General features: G+C 35.1%; 2 protein-coding genes across 2 annotated transcripts; both read right to left on the reverse strand.

The window, feature by feature from the left end:
* Positions 1–8,421: 8,421 nt before the first annotated feature.
* Positions 8,422–9,228, reverse strand: LOC112279975 (14 kDa zinc-binding protein). Its single transcript, XM_024514813.3, has one exon. It carries the CDS (start codon positions 9,097–9,099, stop codon positions 8,509–8,511), a length of 591 nt encoding a protein of 196 aa, XP_024370581.1. The 5' UTR covers positions 9,100–9,228; the 3' UTR covers positions 8,422–8,508.
* A 506-nt stretch (positions 9,229–9,734) lies between these two features.
* On the reverse strand, positions 9,735–13,792 carry LOC112279974 (violaxanthin de-epoxidase, chloroplastic). The gene is made up of 8 exons (XM_024514812.3): positions 13,424–13,792; positions 12,913–13,235; positions 12,424–12,539; positions 12,116–12,212; positions 11,536–11,788; positions 11,156–11,294; positions 10,504–10,753; positions 9,735–10,369 (listed from the first exon to the last, which is right to left on the reverse strand). The coding sequence occupies exons 1-8, from the start codon at positions 13,467–13,469 to the stop codon at positions 9,998–10,000; spliced, it is 1,596 nt and encodes a 531-aa protein (XP_024370580.1). The 5' UTR covers positions 13,470–13,792; the 3' UTR covers positions 9,735–9,997.
* Positions 13,793–14,887: the final 1,095 nt, after the last annotated feature.

Consider the following 14,887-nt stretch of genomic DNA (forward strand, 5'->3'; position numbering starts at 1 on the left):
TTGTGGTAATATGCACATTCTAACCAATCCTAATGGTGTCTTCATAGTTGTCAAATCCCTACTTTGTATTACTAATTGAAATTGATCATAACTTGAATAAAGATCACCCATTGAGTAGATAGCTCTTCCACTAAATACTTTTGTAAATTCATCCACAATTGGACTTGAATCCATATTTTTAATAGTCACTTTATTTATAGGTTGCATGTCTTGTATAAATCTCATTGTTCCATTTTTCTTTGGCACTATAATCATTGATTAAAATAAGGTACCATAGATGGTTCCAAAATTTCCATTTTAATCTTTTCATTGAGTAAATCTACTAACTTAGATAAATATATTCTTGGTACTAGAATTGGTCACAAATTCCATGGTTCATGAGGAATAGTAAAAATAACCATGGGTGCTATAATATTTAGATCAATACATCCAATTTTATGTGCTTTAAATACAAAAGCCTTTCCATGACGTGAAAGCATATTTTTAAAATATTTTTTTTCACATTTTGTCAAAAATCCATTGCATCCAACATTTAATCTATCCAATGTAATATTCATAAATTTATGTTCTATCTTCTTTGGATCCCTTAAATTTGGTTGTGTCGATGCTCCACTTATCTTTTTTTTACAATCTGATGGTAATAGCAAAGCCACTTGTTTGACCTTTCTTGCTACTGATTTATACTTAGTTTCAACATATACCTCTTGGCGACTTAAATTTTCTATAAATCCTTGAATTTTATCATAAAATTCTTTAGAATAAACATTAATAACTCTATTCTCTACTTTTAATCTACATTCTAATAGATAATTTAATTCCTCCATAGTATTTGTAAAACCTATTTTTTCATATGCACCTGAAATAAATTCATTTTCAACCAATTCTCTATTTTTCTTCAAGTTTTGCTCAATATTTTTAATATAACATTTGTCCATCTTTTTCATCTTATCAATAGTCTTAAAAGTCAATACACAATCTTGTGTCATTCTAATACGTTCGGTAGATAATATTTCTTCTTCTAAACTAAGCGGAAGCTTTTCTTTCTCTAATCCATTACAACCCCGCCTTACAATGATGTGCAGTAAAAACCCTCAAGGTCTTCAAATTTCTCATTTGATAATGGCTTCTCTCTCAACTTATCACGATTTCTCTTATGATTAGTACAAACAGTTAAAAATTGAACTGCTTTCATCCCATCTTGGCTTTTTATTCTTGTATAGGTTGAACCATCATCAATTACTTTTGTTTCCATTCGTGTGGCAATAATATATGGTTGTCCCAATATAATAGGATATGTAGACATGTCTTGTACAAAGAAATTCTGTCCATGAATAACATCTCCTATTGTCACTTTGATATTTGGACATGTTCCATACAAATCTCCTTATGAATTATTTGTTGCTTTTATCATCCACCCATGTTCAGTATCAATAGGCCATTTTTCCTTGTTATATAATTCTATTGACATCAGATTGATTTCAGAACCATGATCAATCAATGTTACAATTGGTTCTTTTAAATTTTCGAATTTTATCAAAGTTTCTATAGTAGCACTTGTCTAATGTCTTCTAGAATAATGGCTAAAAGCTTGAATGACATCTTCTTTTTCTGCAAATCTTACTCACAAGACATCTCCAAAATTTTGTATTTCATCTTCTTCATCTTCATTGCTTTCCATTGCTCTTGTTTCTTGTGCATTTGATGTCATAGAGTCTCCTATAGATTATCATTTTCTCTTTATTATATCAATAATAACTTCATAAAACTCACGCTTTGTAATTCTTAGAATTTCACCAATTATGAATTCAACCTTTTCACTTAAAATCCGCTCTTCCAATACCTTCTTCAAATCTATAGCAACTTCAATATTTGATTGTAATTTATAAGGAGGAGCCTTTGTTTTTTTTTTTTAATTTTCCTTTTTTGTGTGGAAATGTTCTCTGTTGTCTCTTTATGTATAGGATTCTTTTGTTGTCGTACTTTTTCTCTCATTGTAGTTCTTTTTGAAGGCCCTTCATTATTTTCATCTCTCCTTCGTAACTATTTTTTTTGCACCCAAAATCCCTTTTCAATCTTTTTTCTTATAAAATTTATATAATATATGTTCTAAACACCAAATAAAAGAAATAAAATAAGATTTTAAGAATCACCAATGTCTACTAAAGGTTGCTCTAAATATATAAAAACTATTATCAATATAAAATCAACTTCAATAATAGTCCTTTTATACTAACTATTTCAAAGTAGTAATTTAATCATATTTTGCGACTAACTAAAATTTAATAATGTGGCTCTTATTATATTATATAATAAATTATATATTAAATATTTATATGTGCATCATTTTTATATAGTAGCCAAGCCACAACAAGAAAATAAGTAATCTTAGTATTGCAATGAAATAGCCATATTTTATTATATTTGGTGAATTGTGGTTATTTCTTCTAATAGGCATGTGCATTGATCTTTTGTCATTCTTGAGCTTCTTTTAACTACACCTTCATTCTTACATATAGCTTTGATAAAGAATTTCTAAATCTTTTATTGTAAGATTATTAAGTTTTAAAAAATTAAAAATATTAAATCATGAAAATTAACTATAATTGGTAAAAAAAAGGTTCTTATTGATTAGAAGAATGTATTGAATTATTATATGTAAACTTTGCTAATGAAAAAAAATTGTTCAATTATTTTGATGACAGTTTATAGTACACCTCAAATACTTCTCCAAAACTTGATTCACCCATTCTATTTGCTAATTAATTTTAGGATAAAAAGCCAAAAAAAACTTTATATCAATGTTTAGAATCTTAAACCGGATTTTTCAAAATCTTGATACAATCTAAGTCCTCTTATCTAATATAATATCTTTGGTCAATCTATAATAGAAATAAATGTTGTCAAGAAAAAACTTAGTCATTTTTTTACTTGTGATAGATTTTGTACATGGTATAAAATGTATCCTTTTGATAAAATGATCTACTTTCACAAATATAGAATCATAAAAACTTGAGACTAGAAGATCTATAATAAAATCCATAGAAACAGAAGACCATGATTGTTCCAAAATAAGTAATAGCTAGAAAAGTCCAAAAGATTGATGATAAAGAATTTTTGATCTTGAAAAAATATCATATGATTGTACACAGGCTCGAACTATTTTTTACATTTGAAGCTACTAAAAATCTATTGATATTAGCTCTAAAGTCTTATTATATCCAAAATATTTGATTATTAGAAAGTCATGACAAGCTTGAAGAATACATAATTGTGCTTTGCCTTCTAGAATGTACAATTATCTATCAAAATAAAATAAATTATTCTTGAACTTGAACTTAAAAGTATCATGAGATTTAAAAGAATTATTCTTGATATCATAGACAAGGAAATTAGAGGACATACTTGATTGAATTTTCTTGATAAAGATTGAATCAATAATTAGTGTTGATTTTATTGCTTAAAGATGAAAATACTTTAGCTTCAAGAGGATTGTTCTTTGTTGATCAATAATTATGTTTCCTTCTTTTGATGCAAGATAAGAATATTTGACAAATCTTGTTATTTTTTGGATTAATAAGTAATCTTAAAATCAAATCTTGATAAAGATTTATTCCAACAAGCTTAATAATAATTCAAAATATGTATTGATATGATGTACTCAAAGATCTTATGATTTGTATATGAAGTGATTGGACTAAAAGCTTTGTTGTAGTATAATTATTTATAATATGTAAAAATTAATTAAAATATATAATATGTTTATAGGTCTTGGTGTGTATTAGAATTATTAATAGATTAATTTAAAGAGAGTGGATATAAGAAACTTTATTTTGAGTTTTATCTATTTTGATTATGGCATTTAAAAAATTATAAGACCTAAATGTTTAGTATGAAGCCTTGAAAAGAGATTAAAGCCTAAAGATGAAAATCTAAACTAGTACAAGGCTTATTGGGAGGGATGAAAGCAAGGCATGGTCGGATGAAGGCAAGGAATGAGGATCTTCATTCCTTTTGGTTGAAGGTCATATTCAATAGGCTTTTAGGAGGCGGTTTGCAACCATAAGAAGAGTTTTTCAGTGATTTGAAAAAAAATTTGAAAATCAAAAGCTAAGATTATAAGTTTTAGAACTTAGACTACAATTTGGACAAAAAAATTAGTGAGTTTGGAGTTAGGATGAAGAAGTTATAGCCATTTGAAGTTAAGGTATTATTTTAAGATATATTATTGCTCTTTTGAGCATATGAAGAGTTTTACGGCAGTTTTTAGAGATCAAAAGATGCGACTAGAATAGTGATTTTATGACTTACATCTTTTATGAAAGAATTATTATATTTGGAGTTTAAATAAAGAAGTTATAGAGAGTTGAAATTAGTGCATTCAAATCAAAGGCAGTAAGTGAGTGATTTTATTCATAGTAATGGTTGGAGCCATATCTTGAGTTTTCAAACAAATTTTTGGTTCAAACCTTTTAAAGAAGGTAGATTAATGTGTTAAAAAGCTATATATATATAGCTTTTGTATATATATATATTTTGTGGAATTTAAATTCTTAGTTTGTGAGATATGAAGAAAATTACATGCATGTATATAAAAACTAGAATTTGAAGATACTATTAGGATTTTGGCGATATCTTAAGATCTGCAATGAATTTGTAATTAAAATTTGTTGTGGTAGTTGTTAAAATTACATGAGAACTTCATATAAAATTTGAGTATGTTTGAACGGTTCAATTGGGAGATATGAGTTGTTGAAGTTTAAGAATAATATCCCATAAAGTATCCCATAAAGTATAAGGATTTAGAATTTTTAATTATATTTTGGATATTTTTGGAAACTTTAGACTTATATGTTTGATGTAATTTCTCCTATAAATGACATATATATATATATATATATATATATATATATAAACTTAGTCTTTCTTACCTCAAGACTTTATTGAGTAATTAGTGACAGCCAAGAATCTAGTACTTTTTTGAGACAAACATTCTCTACCTCGACAACATGCACATAGAAAACTTGTCTTACAAATTAAGACATGTGGCTTGTAAAGTCAACACATGTTAAAGGTCCTATAGAACAATGCCATGTAACTTTTAGGTAGATAGTATATATAGAGGCAAAATGAAGTCTTTTTCACTCTTGTCATCTTCTTTATTTCTTTAGTCTAGATTCAAGAGTAAGTCTCTGAAAACTTAAGAATTGCCATTACTAATATTGCCATGTAATCCGATGAAAGAAAATAATGAAGTGAGACTTTTTTTAAAGAAGTATGACAAAATAAAAGTAAGAAAATATGTATATTAAAAAGAAACTAGAATAAGTTTCTGAAAACCTAAGAAATGCCATGATTACTGGATTTGTTCTTCTCCAATAAAATCTTTGTTCTTGACACCTTTTAAATAATCAATTGTTGTATGCAAAAGCTTGAGCAATAAATTATTCTAAAAATTCTACTTTTGGCATTGTCAATAAGAAATCTTTAACGTTGTCCTTCAATCCATATCAAAATTGATTGATAAGGGCTTTATCATTCTAGGCTATATGAAAAGAAATGTTTTAGATTTTAGCAATATATATAGTGGCTAACCGTGATTCTTATCATAAAGATAAAAACTTGGTCTCTACTATTCTTTCTTAATCACTTTCTCCAAATATAACTGTAAACACTTGTAGGAATAAATTCAAATCATAAAAGAATTATAAATATTTTTTTTATCAAAGGTATAAATCAATGGAGAGTACTTTCAAATAGAAGTGCGCCTATAAACCCAGCTTGAGTAAATCCATTAGAATATTGAAAGGAATGCAATCTTAAGTAGAGCTTGACTTGTTGTAATTTTGATCTTGTTCTATCAAAATTCTGGGGCATATTAATCTTTGCCTCCATTATACTTGTAGAAGCAAAATTTTTAGAATTTGATTATAAGGTCAATCTACTTGCTTCTTTCAATTGCACAACTTTTTGATATAGATTCTAAACTTCTTTTATATGCATAAGATTAGTATTTTCTTGATTGGCATTAATAATGTGTGAAATTTTCATTCTAAAAGTGTTATCAAGTTTATAAAGATCTACAATAGTTACAAATCTATTTTTACTTCTATTAAGTATAACATCCATGATTTTTCCTTTTGTTTCAAACAACTTGGCAAATCCACAAATTAAATTAGAAGAGAATAATCTTCAACTTATAATATCAAATAAAAAAATTTATAAAGAAAGATAATCTAATTTTTTTAAGGAAAAAATCAGTATTAAAAAATTTAAAAAATTATTTAAACGTGGATAATTTACAACCTTCAAATCACAAGAAGAGAAGTGAGGTAATCTACTTATTTCTAAAAAAAACACAAGAACAATGTTAAATTTTCAAGGACATAAATCTCAAAGAATTAAAATGTCAATATATTCTTGTATCACTCAAAAAGACTAAAAAATCACTCATAAATGATATACTATTAAATTAGAGTGGCTATTACCAAAGACAAGAAGACTAGAAAGTCTTGAAACAAGATAAAGGACTAAAGAGGCATTGACAAGAGTGAAGAAGGCTTTACTCTTGCTTCTATATATACTCTTAACTAAGAGCTATATAACAATATCCTACAAGACCTCTAAAACGTGTTGACTTTACAAGACACATATCTTAACTTACAAGGCAAGTTTTCTATATGTATACGATATAGTTAGCTTATTTTGTAAGATATCAACATGTGATTAACTTGTTAATCAAGTTTCTAATTGACTAATCAATTACAAACACATGTAAAGTCAAAGCATTGTCTAAAAAATATTATGGAATAAATCTACTTTTACCTATTTCTACTTAATCACATAGGAAAATATTAGAGTAAATATGTATATTTGTGATACTTCTTCTCAATTTCTACTATATTCAAAGGTCACAATTTCCAAAAAAAACTTTTTCTTTATCAAACAAAAAACCTTTGTGAGGCTTTTCCACCATTGCCTCACGAAGTGAATCTTTAGATATAAAGACCTCTTCAGTTTCTAATGAAATTTACAAAAAAAACCAAAATCAATAAACATTATAAAACATCAAACTATACTTAAAGAATGTTGGAATGTCTTTATTTTTTCTATCTTTCATTTTCAATTTCGACTTGTATTTGTTAGCATTTACTCACAACATGAAGTATGTCTATGTGGATGAGATGTTTCAATTTCTACAAAAACATGATAGATAATTAGGAGATGAATATGGATACATGGCATGCACTTGATGAATTAATCATGAATTAATCATGCTAGTCCCATCTTCCCATGGCATGCACTTGATGAATTAATCATGAATTAATCATGCTAGTCCCATCTTCCCATGGCATGCACTTGATGAATTAATCATGAATTAATCATGCTAGTCCCATCTTCCCATAGCACGCACTTGATGAATTAATCATGCTAGTCCCATCTTCCCTGCAGACCATCTGCATGGAAATCTGCATGGTGTTTTTAACACTAGAATGTGCCAAATTCACAAGTTGGAAGACAACATGATACAAGATTTAATACACAAGGCACACACGATTGAGTTTTGAACCTGAACCCACCAGATGTTGATTAGCTGCTAAGTACTCCTCAGCAAAAGGTGCAGAAAGCTTGGAATAAACAACTGGAATCGAACACTTGGAGGGTAGCATGCTGTTCACAGTGTAACAATTCTGGTCACTGAGGATTTTCAGCAACAGACGTGAGCTGATCTCTGATGTGAAGTCAGTGCTAAAGCTTTGCATGCATCGAGAGTGATTGTCACAAACTTATCGAATGTGACATTTTAGACATTTTCAAAACTACTGTACATTGTGAAGGATACACATATTGATTTTCTAAAGATAGTTATGGAGATCTTGGCTGCAGTTCTGCTAGCCCTTGATTGACTGTCACCTCACGCTGTGGTGTTTTCGCTGAGCTCCGATGGCACTTGCTTTATTCGACGAAAAGGAATCCGCTGTCCAATAAATAGCTGGGACTACTTTCTAGAAACATTCCCAACGTCTGCATAGCCAGCACAACATGAATTTTGCCAACGTGGAAGCATTCAGAGATGTCATTACATAGCTTGTCACAGATGATCGCACATTTGGTCTTACTACAGAAAGGCACTCTTAACAAACTGCAAGCAGAAACCCTTGACATGCATTTACTCGCTGACATCATTATCCCAAAGCATTTCATGCTCATAGTTGGTTGTACACAGTTCAAATTATACCCTGTTGCTCAGCGACCAATTCTAATCACCTGTTTTCGGTGAGAGAAAGCCCAATTGCCTGACAAGAATATCGTGAGCCTCTAACTTCAATGTCAACAACAGATGAACTTCAAGATCTGCACAATGACACCCTTCTAAAACATACTTCGAGATCCATAGAAACACTCAAAACCTCTGGCATCAGGTTCAATTTTGAAATTTTGAAAACAGCATTAGCCTCCTCAGATTGATTTCAGAAACTCATTGCTTACAATAACTGACTCAGGTTCTAGTTAGCCTGGAGGCCACTTCAATTGCCGGCCTCCAAGCAAGTGCAAATGCAAGTGATATACAGACTGGCAGCCCTGGGGCCCATCGTTGATCACCACACGAAACCCTTCGACAAGGCCCTCCTGCTCCGCCACTACTTTGGCCGCAAATAGAAGCTCCCCTAGCACGTCCTTGTTGCGCTCACTCGCCTTGCTGAGCTGCGTCAATCCATCTCTCTCCTTCGGAATAAGAACCACATGCACCGGCGCTTGTGGATTAATGTCCCTGAACGCCAACACTTTGACGTTCTCATACACAACCGTAGCAGGAATTTCCCTCTTCACAATCTTGTCAAAAATCGTCGGCGCGCCAGCATCCACATTCAGGGCCGCAGCTTTGGCAGCCGCTTCTTCGTCTCGTTGAGCTCGCGCTGAGAAGCTCCTACGCCTCCCACTCGAGCCCCCTCCGACAAGAGCAGGAGTGATAAAAACCTTCTGCTGACGTGCCAAACCTCTTGAAAGCCTAGAAGATAGTACGAGAGCTGTGGTGAGACGAGGAGCCAGGCACGAGAAGTGCAACGACGGAGCTCCGAGCGCCATAGCTTGCGAACACATCACAGATTACACAGGGATCAACACAAATTCGACCCACACCCTGAACCCTTCCTCCTCATCACATTCTAACCATGTGGGTTTGTAAATATCCTACTCACAATGTTTCCTCTTCGACCGACTCCTTTCCATCAATATGCCGCTGCTTGCGAGCACAATGCCAAAGCATGCCCACGGTTATAGGCGCATGCTGTTTAACCCCTAATCCGGAAATGCTTCGTGAGTGTGTTTACAATTTTATTTTTATACAGTAAATAATTTAATCTTCATAGACAATTTACAACTTTGTCATCATACAAGATAAGTGATATCATTGAAAATTTATAATTTTTTGCTGAAAAATAGTTTGAAGATATTGAATAGATGTCATCTCTATGCAGTTAAGGAAAGTACAAATTCAACAATATGTGACAACTACCGAAATTTGATATTAGTATTGCAAAAATACCATTAATTCAGTTCATTCCTAAATTCATGAAGTCGAAGAATAATTATAAGTAATAAAATGATTCTTTTGGCACAATCTTCCATACCAGTGAAAGCGGATGTGACCTTCCTTCCCAAAATACACATCACTTCGATTTCTTCAAGTTGGGGCAGTTGGGTTCGGATTTCAGGGCAAACATGAGGTCCAAAAATTCGTGCAAAGTAAGCAGAACTAGCAAATTGCAGTGATTTCCAGAGCTTCGTTCGGAACTCATCCATGTTCAGTACAATTATCTCGTCTCTAGAGCCAACAACAGACAACAGGTTTGAAGAAAACCTCTCTTTTTAACGTGAATTCACAAGCTGCTGGGCTTTTTCTGACGAGCCAAAATCTGATGTGCTTGATGGTAGTCAAGTACATAAGTTCTCAAATGGGAAGAAACACACAATTCCTGGACCACATACTGAGGGATTTCTACCGAAGCTTGCGTAGTGGAACGGAGTTTCCAAATAGCTTTCCAACGTCAGATGGTTGCATCCCCAAGTCTTCAAGCAATTTCTTCTCTTCATCTCCCAAAGATTGCATGAACTCCTCCTCGTTCATTTGAGCACTCTTTCCGAACTCTCCAAGCTCCTTGAGGAGCTGCTCCTCGTCACGCCGCACCTCTTCAGCGCCTTTGGTCAGCTGAGCCCACAGTCGTCCCAGCTTCTGGATAATCTTCTCGCCACCTTGCTCCACCTCTTGTGCCTCCTTTACAAAGAAGCTCTCTCCTTCCTCCACTTCTTTCTCCACAAACTTCTCCCCTTCCACCACCTCCTTCTCCAGGAATTTCTCTCCTTCCTCCGCCTGCAAGTTTTCCAAAGCTAAGCTTGTCAACAATTCACTGCTGCAGCCAATGCTGGAGCTTTTACTGCCATCTCACTAGGATGTTGGCACTTCAGTGACAATGAAAGCACTGCAACTGGTTTGTGGGACGTTACCTTCTTTTCCAGTCTGGCAAGCAATGGCGGTTCCGGTCCACATGTGTTGTCAGTTGTGGTGAACTTCTTGAAATCCAGATTTACTTTCTTCGCTGCTGCCCCCAGCTCGGGGATGATACTGGTTGGCAGTGTTGAGCTCTTGGTGTAAACGACTGCTCCTCCATATCCATCCCAGGCGTCATTCTTGCCTCGGTAATAGATAAACACATAGTCATCCGGCTTGTTCTCTATCCTTGATGCGAGAATGTACCTGAAAGAGGTTGCGATGTGTACAAATTCAAGACTCGCATGCAGTTTCCATTTGCATTAGGTAGGTGATCAACCTCCGGTATTATCCATGCAGCTCAATGCATCACTCAGATGATATTCTGATTTAAGACAACTCTTTCATTGACTGGAGTGATATATTTTATTTTCTGGAGCCACAACTACATCACGAAATTGTGAAAAGGAAATTTCCTCCAAGACCCTAACTTCATCAGACAACCTCAATGCAAAAGACCTCACCTTAATCAGTGTGTACGACACAATGAACAAGTGAGCCTGTTACAATTTCTCCCTCAGGAATAAAGCAATCTCCAGTACTGCGAAAATAGATGGTAAGAAATAGGGATCTTAAGCCTAAAGGTAAAACAAGGACAGCAGTTTATACCAATCATCCTGATAGTGGAGGAACTCGTTTCCGTGGTTTAATAAGATTCCTGGTTGCTTTTCGTCTTGTACGAAGTTCTGCACAGTAGAACGAGTGAAGAAGCCTCCATCTGGAGTAGCAATTCGCCAGCTCAGATTTCCTGCAACACATTATGAAAGCTAGTTCAGCACAATTGATAAACATGTGAACCGGAATCGGACAAAGTTCACAATTAAAGACCCCAACTTCAATCAGTGTAAAAGCTAAAAACTACCACCTCTTGGTCATTGAATCGAAAACTGATCAAATACCAGAAAAAACCTCGATGCTGAGTTCTCGTACTGTACAACTGTTCTTAGCTTCAGAGCCAGTAAACAGAAACAAATCAATTCACCACACACCTGATAATTTTGCGGGCTCTGCTGTGAACTCATGCTTTTGACAGTCGAAAGTGTCAAAAGTTTTGTTCAAACCACTGGTGATGTACCATGTCCCTGTGAAGCGTGTAGTGTCAAAGTCTTGCACTAAGCTGGATGGAGCGGGCACCGGGAAGCGACCTTCATCAGCCTTCTGAGGGACGCAGCCTTTTCTTGTTACAGCACATTCGTTGAATTCATCGACAACTTTGTTCTCGAATAAATCACCACAACCAATCTGCAAGACATTTTCACCGTCAGATTTCCAGAGATATAGCCAAGTGTGCCTACGTGTAAGATGTAATCTTTGTTCAAAACTTTCCTGCACTTTATCTTTTATCCTTACGCAAGTTGAGACTAAACATGCGCATCATTCTCATAAACTCCCACAAAATCTCCTCTAAAATAATAACGGTTCATCTGTTACTAACGACAGGTATGTGTGGTTTCAACATTAAATCACACAACAAAAATGATCAGACTTCACAGAACAGAACCACCAGGAACAATAATCAATTTGCGCAACACTGAGCAACAACAAGAGAAAGCTGGTGAATTGCCAGACCTGACACTCGGTCTCGTCAGGTCGTCCATTACAGGTTTGTAAACATGCTACATTAGCTGCACACTTCGGGTCTGCAATGCATTTCGCTAATTCCACCCTACGCAACCAATCAACCAAATGAAGAGCTGCAAAAATAACCTCAACCAAGATTCCATGACACATATTCACGCATCGATTCATAGAGGCCTGCGTAAAATCCCACTAATTGGCGCTGAGCAAATATTTTCCATCCTAAACAGTTTTCAAACAATTTCTAGATGCAAGTATTTCCAATAATCTGAAGGTTACTGCAGACACATTATACGTACCGGCATTCCTTAAGAAGACATGAGCATGTTTTTAGAGGGTCAGCAGCCAACGCGCTTGATCCACCCCATAGCAAAAACCCCGTTGCAACAGCTGCCGCAGCTTGCAATGCAAATCCCTGCGTACAAGATTGTAGGTACGTCACATCATCAAGTAGGAGTAGAAACGGTAACCGAAAAAACACAAAAAACAAAAAATGCGCATCCAGCTCGAGTGCCCAACCAAAGTTGTCTGAATGTCGCAAATCGACATTGACAAAACATTAGCCAATCACTTGAGAAGCTGGCAGCTAATAGAGCTGTTGTGGCTTTCAATGGATGCTGAATTAATGAAGAAAAATGCCTATTTCAAGAAGTGTAACCAAAACCTCTGGCTATCAACTGATGCAGAACATCCAATTTCGAAGCTAAAGTTTCATTAAATATAAAGCTATCCACCATAATATTCCTTCAAAACCTCAAAATCAAATACATGGGCACCTTCACACCCACCTGCGCAACGTTTCTAGGAAGAATTTGAAGTCTCCACCGCGGGGATTGAACGCTACTAGCTTCTCTTGCCACGATAGCTGAAGTAGACGCAATTTCCCCATTACTACACTCGGTTTGTCCTTGCTCTTTACACTGCGACTTCGATAATCGCATATTTACTACACAAGCCCTTCTGCAACCGCCTCTAGTCGAAATCCATTTAGTTTTTGAAGACCTAGATACCAAGCCTCCTAAGCAAGGCCTACTGGATAAAGACGACAGGCGTCCAGCTGACGCCGACGTATTCCTTGAATTACTCTGTACAGATAGCTGCAAAGGATTTCCTGCAACAACCAAGACTAGATCCTCAAAAACCCTTAATTCGAATCCCAATCCAGCATCACCACCCAACGCTTCACCCTCAAAATCCCGGCACTACAATACACAAAAAAAAAAAAAAAAAAAAAAAAAAAAAAAAAAAAAACTCAACAATCCAAAACTCAAAAACCACACCAGGATTGAATAAATTTACCAGCAGCAGGATGCGGCAGAGACAGTAAAGCATGTACCACAGCCATGACTAACTAAATCCGCCTCTGCAGCTCAACGCAAGCCTAAAAATTACAAACGCTCCAAAACCCAAACTAGATTCGGAACAAGATAACAGAGAATCGAGAATGTGTGGTGGCTAGAGAGGGTATAGCAGCATCAAGTCAAGCTCCTCCTCTTCCTCCTCATTCTACAAGAGCGAAAGCCCGCGCCTCAGCAACAAAGAACCACGCAATACCACAAAAACCACCACCAAATCCCGCATTGAGCCAATGCCAATGCCAATGCCAATCCACACTGCAATAGCTAAAACTCTACTGGATTCAGCTCCCTGCAAGCTCTCTTTCGCTCTAACTCACTCCACAAATGGAGGCACTGCGAGCTCCAGTGCTTTTGAGTCGTCATCCACAAGGGGATACACTTTTCGGGTGGAAACAATATCGTCTGCCACGTCACTACCTACCATGCAATTCACTACCGACCCACCCCCCCCCCCCCCCCCCCATTCCCTCTACCATCCAGGATCACGAGGTGCGCAGGTTTAGGTGGTTGAAGTACTCTTCATGCAGCTTCGCCAATTGTGTCGCCTCGAACTCTGACTCCGCTGCCGTTGCCATCGTCGATCCGGAGCTCGTCGTCGTCGTCATTCGGTGCCGTCTTTCGGTGAATCGGTGGCGTTCGGAGGAGTGCTCCAGCATCATCATCTGCTTTCGCTTTTGTTTTTTGTTTTTTGTTTTTTTTTTTTTTTTTTCTACCCATAAAACCCTCGTGTCGAGATTGTTGATCCAGGACAAAGTCGTTGTGAGTCGGCTCATCGCGCAGCTTGTGCCGTGGCCTGATGCCGATTGCTCATCCACGATTCCCGTTCGCTCGCTCACCGGCTCCGTTTATCGGAGTCCCGCTGGGTCGTAAGCTTGGATTGCGAGTTCGACGCAGCATTGGCTATTGGTAGGCTTCTCTTGGCTCTTCGTTCTCTTTGGCTTCGTTGAAAGTGTAATTGGGTTGCTCGTATTACCCGAAAATTGTAATAACTTAGGTATTGTTGTCTTTGTTTAATATTAGTATCTATGCTTTTCGGGTAGTGTGTTAGAAATATCTTACGTAGGCAATTGAGAAATTAGATGATGTAAATATTCTTCTAAGAACACAAAAGATACAATACATCAATTTGAAATGCTCCAACAATTCATTTTATTCAATAGCACAAAAATTGTTAAAATACATTGAGTTTACTGAATTGCAATTTATTATGAAAGGATAGAAAATAGTTATAGATAATATTTATTAATATGTAATAAATGAATTTAATATTAACATATTATTATCAAATTTTCAATGTGTAATGAATTAAATTACTAAAATTAAGAGGTCAGATTTATTGAAAAAATAATATAAATATTAAAACATATGTAGGTAGTAGAGAAAAATTATACATATTATTATTTGA

The sequence above is a fragment of the Physcomitrium patens genome, chromosome 3 (assembly GCF_059467195.1).
Source record: "Physcomitrium patens ecotype Gransden chromosome 3, ASM5946719v1, whole genome shotgun sequence".
Taxonomy (NCBI): Eukaryota; Viridiplantae; Streptophyta; class Bryopsida; order Funariales; family Funariaceae; genus Physcomitrium; species Physcomitrium patens.